The sequence below is a fragment of the Capricornis sumatraensis genome, chromosome 9 (assembly GCF_032405125.1).
Source record: "Capricornis sumatraensis isolate serow.1 chromosome 9, serow.2, whole genome shotgun sequence".
Classification (NCBI taxonomy): Eukaryota; Metazoa; Chordata; class Mammalia; order Artiodactyla; family Bovidae; genus Capricornis; species Capricornis sumatraensis.
This window is the reverse complement of record NC_091077.1, coordinates 80,594,941-80,609,325: the sequence shown is the minus strand read 5'-3', so window position 1 is coordinate 80,609,325 and position 14,385 is coordinate 80,594,941. Positions and strand designations below refer to the sequence as shown.

Here is a 14,385-nt window from a genome sequence, read left to right as displayed (position 1 = left end):
ACTATCTCCCAGAGTTTGTTCAAATGCATGTCCATTGAGTTGGTGATGCATTCCAACCATCTCATCCTCTGTCATCCCCTTTTCCTCCTGCCCTCAATCTTTCCCACCATCAGGGTCTTTTCCAGTGAGTTGACTCTTTGCATAAGGTGGCCAGAGTACTGGAGCTTCAGCTTCAGCATCAGTCCTTCCAATGAATATTCAGGGTTGATTTCCTTTAGGACTAACTGGTTTGATCTCCTTGCAGTCCAAGGGACTCTCAAGAGTCTTCTCCAGCACCACCATTTGAAAGCATCAATTCTTCAGTGCTCAGGCTTCTTTAGGGTCCAACTCTCACATCTGTATATGCTACTGGAAAAACCACAGCTTTGACTATATGGCCCTTTGTCGGCAAAGTGATATCTTTGCTTTTTAATACGTGGTCTAGGTTTGTCATAGCTTTCCTTCCAAGCAGCAAGCATCTTCTAATTTCATGGCTGCAGTGACCATGCATCGTGATTTTGGAGCTCAAGAAAATAAAAGCTGTCACTGCTTCTAGTTTTTCCCCTTCTATTTGCCATGAAGTGATGGGACCACATGTCACTATCTGTTTTTTAATGCTGAGTTACAATGAAACACTACTCAGCCATAAAAAAATGAAATAATGCCATCTGCAGCAACATGGATGCAACTAGAGATTATCCTACTAAGTGAAGTAAGTCAGAAAAAGAAAGACAAATACCACTGGTATCACTTATCTATGAATCTAAAATATGACACAAATGAACCTGCCCACAAAACAGAAACAGACTCACAAACATAGAGGATAGATTTGTGGTTGCCAAAGGGAGGGGAGGCGCGAGAGGGATGGACTGGGAGTTTGGGGTTAGCAGATGCAAATTATTATATATAGACTGGAACAACAGCAAAACAACAAGGTTCTACTGTACAACACAGGGAACTACATTCAGTATCCTGTGATAAACTGATAATATTAATACAATGGAAAAGTATATAAAATGGAGTGCATATATATATATACACATACACACACATATATAACTGAATCACTTTGCTGGATGGCAGAAATTAACACAATATTTTAAATCAAGTATATTCAATAGAAAATTACATAAACATGTTATACCAAAGAACAACCTGGGGTAAATGAATGTAATTGGCAAATAAAGGGTTTTATTCTGAATGTATAAAAAGTACACAAAATCAATAAGAACAATGTTAAAACTAAGGGAAAAAAAAAAGAAAAACTGAGCAATGCCCAGGAAGTGGGACATTGACTGGAAGGGGCCTCTCTGTTGCCAGAAATATTCCATTTCTTAATCAGGGTGGGAGATGCACAGGTGTGTACGTGGGTAAAACGTCACTGAGTTCTACCCATGTTCAATACCCTTCATACGAAGCATATAATATCTCAACACGATGTAAAAAAGCATTTAAACCAAGGTATTCTTCATCAGCAGCTAAAATGCTTTGTCCATCCTACAATGAATGTAAGAGGACAGAAGTGAGTTATAAACATAGTAAGTGAGTTATCTTGATAAATTCCGTGAAACTTGCTCTGTCAAGGTGACCTACACTTCCTGTACCGTGAACAATAATGAAATAATTGGGCAGCAGTACTGGTTCTCAGTGACCTCATTAGATTGCTCTACAGGCCATCCTTCCCCACCTTTTAGGATGGGCACCAGAGTTTCCAGAAGCTTCAGTCATAAGAACAATCTCTTCAGTCAAAATGTCCAATCCAATACATGAATCGAAGTTCCATTTCCGTCCAGAATACACCAGTTCCCTCCTGGCCCTGCCTGGCTGGCCTCGAGCCTGGGACTCCACATGGGAGGCCCCTTCTCTCTCCCTACTTCCTCTCTGCTTTCTTGCCGTCACTTCTGACCTTCCAGGGGAAGAAGGTTTAGCCTGGCATACTGCGGCAGGTGGCACCTGGCCCTGGTTCCCTCTGGACGTGGCAGATGGGACAGTGCCAAGCTCCTCCTTTCGCGGCACTTGTGGGGTTTCTGGAGACCTCTCTGCTGGAGACTTCAGGCCCGCTACCCGACTCAGGCTCATGCTCACATCTACCCCAGTGTCGGGCACACTCTGGTGCTCAGTTCTGATTAGTGAATGAGTGAAGGAGGTGAGAAAACAGAAAGGGGAGTAGCAGCGTTCCCTCCACAAACTCTTTCGGGAAGATTTTAACGTAATTAGGTCGTTTTTGTCTGACCTAACACTTTTAAAACATGTAGGCTAATTCCCTTTGGCTTACAATTAAGAAAATAAATGATTGTTTCATTCTCAGGTACTTCTTGTTCTGATGGTGCCCACAGTCTGATGAAGTGAGCTGCAACCTGTGGGCACAGCTGCAGGCTCTTTTCTCAGTGCTATTCCATGGTTTATAATAATCCACAAACAAGTGGACAGAGTATTTTTTCAGAATTAGTTGATCAATAAGACAACTCAGGAAAATCAGAATTGCTGTAAATTGTACATATGAGACCTTCCATAGACACTAGAACACAGATCTGAGTTGTTTATAGCCAGCCTCAAAGTCCCTCCCCAACCTGGCTGTGCACAGAGGGCACAGGCAGAAACACTAATTCGAAAAGATACATGCACCCCAGTGTCCACAGCAGCACTATTCACGATTGCCGAGACATGGAAGCAACCTACAGCAACAGATGAATGGATACAGAAGGCGTGGTGTATATTATATGGACAATGGAATACTACTCAGCCGTTAAAAAGAACGAAATTTTGCCATCTGCAGCAAGATGGATGGACTTGGAGGGTATTATGTTAAATGAAATACAGACAGAGAAAGACAAATACCGTATGATATCACTTATATGTGGAATCTAAAAAATGCAACAAACTAGTAATACAACCCTAGATCTACAACACAGTAGAATAGACTCACAGATATAGAGAACAAACTGTTAGTTAGCAGTGGGGAGAGGGAAGGAGGGAGGGGCAATATAGGAGTGAGGGGTTAAGAGGTGCAAACTATTATGTATAAAATATGCTACAAGGATATATTGTACAATGTGGGGAATATAGCCAATATTTTATGATAACCTTAGAGTTTAACCTTTAAAAATTGTGAATCACTCTATTGTACACCTGTAAGTTATAAAATATTGTACATCACCTATACTTTAATTAAAACAATTTTTTTAAAGCTCTGCAGTCCAGGAACCTGCAGACACCTTGTAATCAGGAATTGTGAGAATGACACATAAGGCTGCCCAGCATGACACCCCCAAGGAGGGTGTGGACACCCAGTTGAAAACACTTTCTCTACTCAGACTTTTCACACACACAGCCTTGATTTCCATTAGTGGTTGCAGTCTCTGCCTTGGCTGACTTGGGAAACTTAAAGGCTAGAAAATGACTTTCTGGAGAGAATGAACAACAGCAACATTAAAGTGTAAACTCAACAGCTATCCCTGGGCAATTACCATGTAGTCAGCATTGCAGAGCCAGCGAAAGGAGATACAAAGATGAATGAGGCACGGCACCCTGTGTGGAGGGAGCTTCCAGGCTGGTTGGAGGGAGAGGAAATGTACATCTCTCCTGTCCTTAGCTGGGAGGGGCTGCACCTATGTTGTACCTTATGTCCTTCAGGTTTCTTAATTCAACATCACCTTTAATTCTCTCCACAGTCTTCGGTAAGGGAAAACATGGATAGTTGCTCTCCTTTTTAGAAGAAGAAATCAGCCTCCCTAGAGAGTCTGAGTAACCAGTTCAGGGCCCCAGCGAAGGTACAGTGGCGGAGCTGGAAGAACTCAGCCCCGCTCCAACTCTAGGCTGCTGATCCACAGACAGGTGCATACGTGAGAAACAGCTCGCCTTGTGGCTTCACTTTCAACACGGAAGGAGAAAAATGAGTGAAAAAGCGTGACAAGATGAGGAGAAGTTAGGGGAGAGTACATTCACAGGAGAGAAATTTTAAAATCAGGAAGAAAATGAAACATTTTAGCCTTACCAAATACGAAAGAAAAGGCTAGGAGAGGAAGTGGCACCCTAGCACTACATTTAAGGGGATAGGGAGAGCTGAAGGTGACATCCTAGGAAGTTTCTATTTCTCTGGAGACCCATACCCATAATTCTGCAGTTCTTTCTTTACTTCTCCTGAAATAAGTTCAGGATAGTATCTGCCAACATGAGTTAGCTTTGATGAGAACTGAGAAATAAATGCATGATCTCTAATACTTTATAGAAGACTCAGTTTTCTAGATTATTTGTAGACAAATTTGCATCCTTCTGTTTCACTGTGGCTGTTTTCTACAAAGTGCAATGGTGCCCCCTAGTTAGTCTACCATGTGAGGAAAAATGCAATTGTGAGCATGCTGTGCTGCTTTTTGAAATGCATTCAACTCCTTACTAATTTTCTTACAAAGCTACTACTTCAAAACAGTCAAGTTGTCACAATAACGCTGCATTCTTCCTTAAATGGGCTCAACTGGTACTGAATGAATCAGATAAGAAAAACAATCTCTTGTCCAAGCCCTTCATTTGTGATGTGAAAACCAGAGACAACAAAGATGACGGTGGGATTTCTCTGGCGGGACTCCCCACTTCACTTCAGTGATTAAGAATTTGCCTTGCAATGCAGGGGACATGGGTTCAATTCCTAGTCAGGGAAGCTAACGTCCCACATGACGTAGAGCAAATAAGCCCGTGGGCCGCAACTAGAGAGAGCCTGTTCATCACAATGGAAGATATATCACGTGATGCAACAAAGATCACGTGTGCCACAACTAAGACCTGATGCAGCCAAATTAATTAATTAATTTAAAAAACCCCTCAAATATGCAGGTTAATTGACAGAGTAAGATTAGAGCTCAAGTTTTCTGACCAGCAGTCTCAAGTCCTATTACCTCTGTGAGAGTAAATACCTTTAAATAAACCTGGATAGTCAAGGCTATGGTTTTTCCAGTGGTCACGTATGGATGTGAGAGTTGGACTGTGAAGAAAGCTGAGCGCTGAAGAATTGACGCTTTGCTTTTGAACTGTGGTGTTGGAGAAGACTCTTGAGAGTCCCTTGGACTGCAAGGAGATCCAACCAGTCCATCCTAAAGGAAATCAGTCCTGGGTGTTCACTGGAAGGACTGATGCTGAAGCTGAAACTCCAATACTTTGGCCACCTCATGTGAAGAGTTGACTCATTGGAAAAGACTGTGATGCTGAGAGGGATTGGGGGCAGGAGGAGAAGGGGACGGCAGAGGATGAGATGGCTGGATGAGATGGCTGGATGAGATCACCGACTTGATGGACATGAGTTTGAGTAAACTCCAGGAGTTGGTGATGGACAGGGAGGCCTGGTGTGCTGCAATTCATGGGGTCACAAAGAGTTGGGCACGACTGAGCGACTGAACTGAACTGAACTGAAACCTGAATAAAGGCTTTGAGCTGTCAATCCTTCTTCAAGCACCATGGTGGTCACCTTGCTTGGGGGTCTATCAAGTCAGGGGCCATGCACCCACCTCCTCTAACTCAGCTGGCTCAGGTGGTACTGCAGTGGTGACAGGAGGTGGTGGGCACACAATGTGGCCTCCAGGACCATGAGCTGAAACCAGGTCTGTCTGGTTTCTATTGGAACTGTTTACCAACCCATTATCAAGAGCCTGCCTTGACCTCTCTTCATAACAACCCATTAATTGATTCCACTCTCCATTAAGTGGTCATGACTGAATGCTTTAAAAAGCTCTGGTCTGTGCAGTGATCACATAGGAAATAGAATGACTTTGGGGAAAGAATATACTTTAATTTTAATGACATTTTAATTAAAATGTCATTAAAATTGAGTTTAATGACATTTTAATTGTAATTCCAGTTGGATAAATAGAGAGTTTTGTTTAAAATCCATTACCATATGAAACTCTTAAACAGTGCTTCAAGTTCTTATCATGCTCTTCAAAACTCAGAAAAGAGAATTAAAATGAAAGTACTTACTTTCTCAAAATATTAAAATAACAACTTCTCTTGTAGCTTGAAGTGTTGTGACCAACTTATAATTAAAACTTAAAGTCTAAGCTTAGGATCCAGGCCATGAGGTGTAATTAAAAGCACTCTGGCTTTAGAAATGGATAGGCCTGGGCTCAAGTCCCACCAAAAGCAAGTCAGTAAAGCAAAGAAGGGAGACCTGGACACTGAAGCCAGCAAAAAAATGTCCTAAAGCTGTTTTCCAATAAGCAGAAATGCTACGGAAACGCCTGCACCTCACGCGCTGACTGGGAGATGGTGATGGAAAACTCACTTGAATGAGGAAGGTGACAGGCTGTGCACATGATGAAGTTACACCAGGACAATCCGACACCAACCACACATCACGACAATCTACTCACATGAGCAGGCAAAGTAAGAAAAGACAAGTGAGTGAGTGGTAAGAACTGCCTTTGGCACATCAGGGTCTAAATTTTCTACAGTAATCCTGACAGGAGAAAAGACTGGATACCCGAGCAGCTGTACTGTCCACACATGTAGAGATGTGCCACTTTGATGGAGAGAGGGTCTGGGATGCTAAAATTGATTGCAAAGTGCTTTCCCATGTATAAGCACATCTGAAGTGACAGGCTGCAAAGTATCTGAACTGTCCAAAAAAAGCTAAAACCTAGGGTGCTTTTTGTTGCACATAGAAGATTTTATTTCCAGGATGATAGCTTCATTTTAGTCCATTTCACCCACACTTGGAAGGGGAAAAGGGTTTCCTAGGAAATTAACCAAGCACCATTTCTTATCCTGCCTTTGCTTTTCTAATTAAGGATTCAGGTTTGTGGCTGCCTTTCCAGCCAAGTTCACTCCAAACTGGCAGACTCAACTCTCTGGGACTAGGACTTGAGCTCTCGAGTTCAACAGTTCTTGGTTCAAGTCCAGGTTCTACCACTTAGAAGTGCTGTGACTTTTGGTACTTCATGTCTGGGGTTCAACTGTAAGATATAGACAATAAAATAAAACAGCAAGTTCAAGTTGACCTGTGGAGGAGGTGTCCAGTACAGTTTCGTACCCTCTCCTTTCCATTTAGAAAATCTTCCTCCCAGGATTCGGCTGCACCACATGAAACTTTGCACCTGCTGCATTTAGTCATCTGTGTGGCTACCCATCTATCTAGGCCTCCCTGTTGGCTCAGTGGTAAAGAATCTGCCTGCCAATGCAGCAGATGTGGCTTCAGTCCCTGAGTCAGGAAGATCCCCTGGGGAAAGAAAATGGCAACCCACTCCAGTATTCTTGCCTGGAGAATCTCATGGACAGAGGAGCCTGATGGGCTGCAGTCCATGGGGTCACAGGAGTCGGGCAAGACTCAGTGACTAAACAACAACATTTATTTATCAATCATCTCCTTCTATCTATCTAGGGTGCTTTTGGATTAGAACTAAAGGCCATTTGGACACAATCTGAATTAAGAGACTCTTGCTTTCATATCAATCCATTTTCTATTTCAGTAGCTAATGGCTTGGTGCTATTCAGCCTGATATTGCCTGTATGCACACATGTATACCTAAATGTACAATGTAGCTGTTAAATCAGATGATAATACTTTACTATGAATCTCTTAATTATAAGTGATGGATTTAGTACACCAATCTCTTCCTGTCTATGAACCGTCTTTACCAAAAGTAAAATAGCCCCAGTCTACTGTAATTTGAATTGAGGTACTTTTCTAGCTACTGTAAGTATTATATGTGAATTGTGAGGGACCCTTGTTTGAGATCATTAGAGGAAGAGGGTGCTGGGAATTGATAAAAGGGATAAAAGGAAACTGAGGCTAACAGGGAGGTGGGGGAATTTTTGAGGGAAGACGTGGAGGAGAGGAAGGAGCTGGGACCAGGGAAACCTGGGCTGTGACCGGTGCTGTGACTGCAAGTCTTGGCATGAACTTGCAGGGCCGAAGCTCTGACCGGAGAAGAGAACCACACAGCATCTGCTCAACTTTGTCTATCAAAACTACTCCGCATCTCCAAGCCACCGTCAGACCCAGGAATCAGAAGCCAAGACTCTGGGTCAAAAATCAGAGATGACAGGATGGACGGTCAGGTGGCAGAGAAACATCATTATCATGTTTTATCTGCAGTGAAGCAAAAGGGATTCAAAGCAGCTCACTGAGATTGTGGAAGAGAGACTAGACATTTCCAACGAGCTAAGGATGGTTCTCTGAATTTGAGTCATATAGGATCCATTGTTATTTATCTAAGATGTACAAGATGAAGTGCTTACAACCTTTATTGACGTGCTGTACTTGTTTTTATTTTAATTACTGTTTAGGAGCTGTCATGGACCAGCTAGTGGTGAGGTCCACATCCCACTTGTTCCAATTAGTGAACTGTCCTGCCACAGGGTTTTCAGGAGCCTGGCCCTCGCGAGACTCTCTCTGATGAACGGTCATTACCAAGGACCAGGCAGTAGAACCTCAGTACGATGGCCTCTGAGAATATAATGAAGTGAAACATGGGAATTCCTTGCATTTTTTCCCTCTACTCACTAGCTAACTTGCACTTTATATGTTTCCCATGTGCTGATCTGAGCCATGAAGGGCCCCTTTCTCTCTCCACAACTTCCCTTGCAGGGTGCTAGCCAGCCTGCATCAGGAAGGCCCACCACTTATTTGACAGTGGGGACATTGTTTGGCACAATTCATGCCCTGAGTCAATGAGACAAAGGGGGCCCTTGCTTTATTTTGTGAAATGGTGAAATGGATACAAAGTCTATAAACTTGCACTGAATATGCACAAATAGAAAACAAGCAAGTGTCCGGTGAGCGTGATGCAATTTAAAAACAGAATACAGCAGACTCTTGGGAAACAGATTCGAACTGTGTGGGTCCACTTGTATGCAGACTGTTTTCAATTGTAAGCACTGCCACACTGCACAGTCTGAGGTTGGCTGAATCCGTGGATGTGGAGGAACCACATATATCACAGGACCACAGGTACAGAGGGCCAGATGTAAACTATACACAAGTGTTCCACTGCACAGAGGGCTGGCGCGCCTAACCACCACATTGCTCAAGAGTTGGGACTTCCCTGGGGGTCCGGTGGCTAAGACTTCACACTCCAAGTGTAGGGGGCCCAGGTTCAGTCCCTGGTCCGGGAACAGGATCCCACATGCCTCAACTAAGAGTCAACTGTTCTCGAAACAAAACATCAAAGGAGGTGAAGGCAAAAGTGTCTTCTGAATCAGGCTGAGGAAACACCCCCGTGTCTGGTGCCAGAATGCTGCTTGCTTCCAGGGACACCTGCTGTTTACCTCCATGAGGTGCCACCCCAACTGACCCACCTCCACTTACGGAGAGGGCCCTGTGAACAGTGCTCCCAGGTGGCAGAGGACAGCTGGCACCCACAGTGGGTGCTGTTCTGCAGAGATGAGAGAAGGGGGAGTCCTGCTCCACCTCCTGTGTCCTGCCCTTGGAAGAACTGGACCACTGGATGCTGGTGGTACACATTTGCTTGCTTTGACCTGTAGGCCCACCTTTGAGTTTTTTCCCTTCAACATGCTCTATTTCCAAGGTTTCAAACTCTACTTGAAAGCATCAGGAGGTGCTGTTAATGATTTTTAAAGCTGGTGTTTAAAAAAATCCTTGAAAGTAATTACCAAGGCTACTGAATTACCTGTGCATGCTTTGAGACCCAGTGACGGAGAACGTTCAGTACTCGATTGGTGGCTGTTCTACGTATAATAAACTCTTTGTCGCATGTTCTCTCGGAGTTGTTGAATCCTTGGGAGGAAAAGAAACACACATGTTGTAGTTAAAGCCAATCCCTGGGGACCTGGAAAAGGTCACTTATTTTGGGACACTGCTTAATGCCACTCACAAATGACATGTCTTGGCAGAGGAGTAAGTGGCTTCAGCTGGTCATGGATTCTGCTTACTTACCTGTGATGCCCTCAGAGGCCACCACATAGTTACAGGTACAATTAAATGAATAATGTGCACATATTTATTAACGGTCACTGATTAAAGCTACAGATGGTCTAGTGACATTTCCACTTATGCCTGTCCTGTTGTATAACATAAAGCCAAGAAAGAGTTTTAACAAAGTATTTGAGCTAACATTAGTTTATACTTTTGCTCCAGAGTCATGTAACCACAGATATTTTCAATATTTGTAGATGGATAAGCTCATACCTTGGCTCACAGATGATATAAATACTTTGCTTGCACTCACATATTGAGAAGCAGAAGGAGCTTCCCAGGTGACGCTAGTGGTAAATAATCCACCTGCCAACACATGAGGACGTAAGAAACTTGGGTTTGATCCCTGAGTCAGGAAAATCCCTTGGAGGAGGGCATGGCAACCCACTCCAGTATTCTTGCCTGGACAATCCCATGGACAAAGGAGCCTGGCGGGCTACAGTCTATAGGGTTGTGCAGAGTTGGACACGACTGAAGCAACTTAGCACACAAGCACCTAAGAACACGAACTCCACAGCCAGACTGGGTTAAAATCCCTGTCCTCCTACGGTGTAAGTTACAGCTCCTCTCTGGTGATCAGCTTCCTCATGTCCTGGACGGAATAAGTGTATCAACTGCAGAGACTTTTTGGAGATTAAGTTAGTTAAGCATTTAGAGTGGCACTTGGGAAAATAGTGAGAGTGCAATAAATGTTAGCTATTATTACAACTCAATCTTGGGTCAGAGTCTTCATCTCTGTGCCAGCCTATGTTTCTATCTTGGCCACCTCTTCACTATCAAGAAACTATTTTAATATTTTCTACTTATTCTCTATTTTAAAAGATTTTGCTTTCCAATCATAACTAAGTGCCTTGTTTCCTTTAAAAATGAATTCAAGGGGACTTCCCTGATGGTTCCAGTGGTTAAGAATCTGCGTTTCTACTGCAGTGGGCCTGAGTTTGATTCCTGGTCAGGGAACCGGGATCCAACATGCCGTGTGGTATGGCCAAAAAAGTAAAGAAATAAATAACTGCCATTATTTTTTAAAAAATTAATTCAAATCTCACATAACTTCACTGGGAAAGTTCTTAAAAACTGTCCACAGTCACTGATTTCATTTCATCTCCTACTCACTCTACACCCTACTCCTAGCTTCTTACCCCTTCTTACCACCAAAGCAGCCCCCACTCAACTACCAATAACCTCTACGTTTCTATAACCTATTCAATGGACATGAACTTAGGCAACCTCCAGGAGATGGTGAGGCACAGGGAGGCCTGGCATGCTGCCGTCCATGGAGTCAAAAAGAGTCAGACACGACTTGGCAACTGAACAACAACAACTTATCATCTCTCCATAGGAAATCTCATTTAATGATCACCTATGAAGATTACTCTCATAATTACATCCTTAGTTTTCTTCTCTGGACTCTGGATCCATGAATCCAAATGCCTCTTAGATTTTTCAAAAACCTCAAACTCAATACATGCAAAAGGAAACCCCCTGGCCTTTCCATCAAACCTTATTCTCTTCTGGTGTTCCCCATCTCAGTAAAGGACCACCACCAGCCATCCAGTTATGTAAGCCTGGAACTTTGGAATAGTTCTTGGCCCGCCTCTCTGCTTCTCCTCGATAGTTTCACCTGCTAAATAAATCTCAGATCTGTCCATGTCTTTGTATTTACAAAGCCAAAACTGGCACTGAGCTCTACCAATTCTTATTCTAGTCTACTGACAACAGCCTCCTAACTAGCCTCACTGTCACTCCTGCCTCCTCAAATTTGTTCTCTTTTCTGAAATCAGAACGATCTTCCAAAGGGCAAATTAGATGTGCCATTCCCCTGTTTAAAGCCCTTAATGACACAAAACTCCTTAACACAGCCTTCAACGTCTTCCATGGTTCGGCTCTTAGCTCCCTTTCAGCATTTTCTGAGACCTTATTCTTTTCACAATTTCCTCTTCCAATTAACCACCCTTCTTTCAGTCCCTCATCCTCACCCCAAGGTCTTTGTATATACTGCTCCATATCTGGCACAATTATCACTTTGCTTTTCACTCAGTGAAAGCCACTCTTAGTTACTTCACGTCCCCCAAAAAGCCTTTAAGGGCCTGAACCAGGTAACTCCCTCATTGCACATCTCACAACAACATGCACATTTATTTCCGGACACTGGCCATATTTGCAATTTTACACATTTTATCTATATGATTTTCTGATCAGTATTTGTGTCCTCCATGAAGACAGGGATCAGGTAAGTTTTTGCTGAGCATGAGCACATACGTGGCATGTAGCAGAAGCTAGACACAATATATGTTTGCTGAATAAATGAATGCAAGCTTGTATAGCAGGAAATCAGTAATTACTGAATGTGCTGTAAAGGTAAGGGTGATTGAATGAAAGACTGAATGAACAGTCCTCAGAACCTACAGATGAGTTAGACCTAAAAGGGCATACACTTCTAAAAGGCAGAGGTCCTTTCGCCACACTCCTCTTTGGATGTGGACAGGTGTCTTCCACCCACTAGAAGACACTGTCAGAGGATGCTGATGTGCTCTTGGTAAAATAGACATTGAAAAAAAAAAAAAACTTTTTGATGTTAAAATCTTAGAAATTCTGGGGAAAATATAATATCTTTTAAAATGCATAGCTCAGTTCTCAAGAAGATAAGGAGTTTTCCAGAGTCAAACACAGAGAGACTTCAAAAAAAGAACTAAGTCTCTGAACTACTGCTCTGAGAGGAGAGTAGGTTACCAGCCTTGGTAACAGGAGATGTGGATTGTGAATCCACGTGACTCAAGAGAAGAAGCCCCAGGGCCTTCAGAAAGTGTGGGTGCTGGAAATCTCATCAGACCACCCCCTCTGCCCGAGAGGGAGGACTCAGAAAAGAAATTCTCCAGCCTGCACAAGGAGGTAGTTAAGAAACTTGACTATTTTAGCCTGGATCTCAGGGGAGTGAACTCCCCCCTGCCGAGAACAGATAACCGCAGGCCCACCTCGTGTGGGTTTGAAGCCCAGAATGAACCATTACCGGGGGGCCATGGCCAGCGATAACTCTGGCACCCTGACAAAAGCATACACAAAACCTCTCCAGAGGGACATGAGCTTACCCTCAGCCTGTACTGGATGACCAACAAGAAAGACCCGTACGAAAAACTCACAATCCCAAAGCACAAAACAAATAAGCCATCCACCATAAACAAGGGTCCATAGACACAGGGATCAGGAACTCCCCACCTCATCCCACCCCTCCACCACCACCAAAAATTTCAAATATCCTAAAGTAGGATGCTTAAGACTAAAGATATAAAAGTGTGAACTAAAAACATGTGAAAAGAATTTAAAATATTTTAAGTTTTATAAGATCATAAAATGTCTTCAAATTAACAGAATTATTCTTTCAATTATTGCTGAAAAATAGACAAGTTGAAATTTAAAACATGGATTTGTTAGTCACTCAGTCGTGTCCAACTCTTGGCCACCCTATGGACTATAGCCTGCCAGGCTTCTCTGTCCATGGAATTCTTCAGGCAAGAATACAGGAATGGGTAGCCATTCCCTTCTCCAGGGGATTCTTCCCGACCCAGGGATCAAACTGGGTCTCCTGCACTGCGGGTGGATTCTTTACCTGTCTGAACTACAAGGGAAGCCCAAAACATGGATAGAAAAATATAAAGAAACACGAGCTAGACCCAGTTAAATACAGAAAGGAGCAAACTGTAAAGAGATCTGAAAATTTGCAACCTCATGGGTAGTAGCCCACCAGGTTCATCTGCCCATGGAATTTTTAGGCAAAGAATATTGGAGTGAGTTAGCCATTTCCTCCTCCAGGGAGTCTTCCCAACCCAGGAATTGAACCTGTATCTCCTGCATTGCAGGTGGATTCTTTACCCGCTAAGCCATCAGGAAAGCCCTAACCAGCTGCAATACAAAGAGCTAAAGAGGTAGAAAACAGGAAAAAGGGGAGATAGGTGCTCTGATCAGGAGCATGAACCCATGTGCAAAATTACATCAAGATCCCATGTATCAGCTTAGCACATAACAGTCCCGTTAAGGCAATTTCAGTTCATGAGTAAGCTGTAACTCCACTAATAAAACTCGACCTTCAGGATTTACTAGAGATATCCCCTCAGAGAGATGGTTTATATATCTGGTGTCGGGAATTTCTAAATTGGCAGTTTAAACAGAATTGATAAGAGTACTTCTAAGATCAAAGATGTCCATCTGTTGATCAAGCAATGAAAGATGCCCGTTATTCACAGACTTTAAAGCTCTTTGATCAGAGCAACCATTTTTTGCAGCTTGCCAGACTTCCTCCTTATTGTAAGCCACCGTACAAGCTGGGGGCTGCTTGAGCAATATGTATTTCCAAACTGAAACGCGAACCACACAGCCAACTGGTGGCAACACCCATGTAGAAGCCAATCTGCCCTACAGTCATGGATCCACCCCCGGGGGGTTAAGCCACTTTTTGTAAAACCAAACAGAAACTCTTTGCGCAGTTTTACAAA

At 43.2% G+C, this 14,385-nt stretch overlaps 1 protein-coding gene across 1 annotated transcript in view; it reads right to left on the bottom strand.

The window, feature by feature from the left end:
• The window catches only part of RASGRF2 (Ras protein specific guanine nucleotide releasing factor 2), a 249,152-nt gene that overhangs the window by 37,150 nt on the left and 197,617 nt on the right, over positions 1-14,385 (bottom strand). Inside the window, exon 18 of the mRNA XM_068980666.1 lies at positions 9,594-9,700. Coding sequence (XP_068836767.1) covers positions 9,594-9,700 — 107 coding nt within the window. The remainder of the gene's footprint in view (positions 1-9,593; positions 9,701-14,385) is intronic.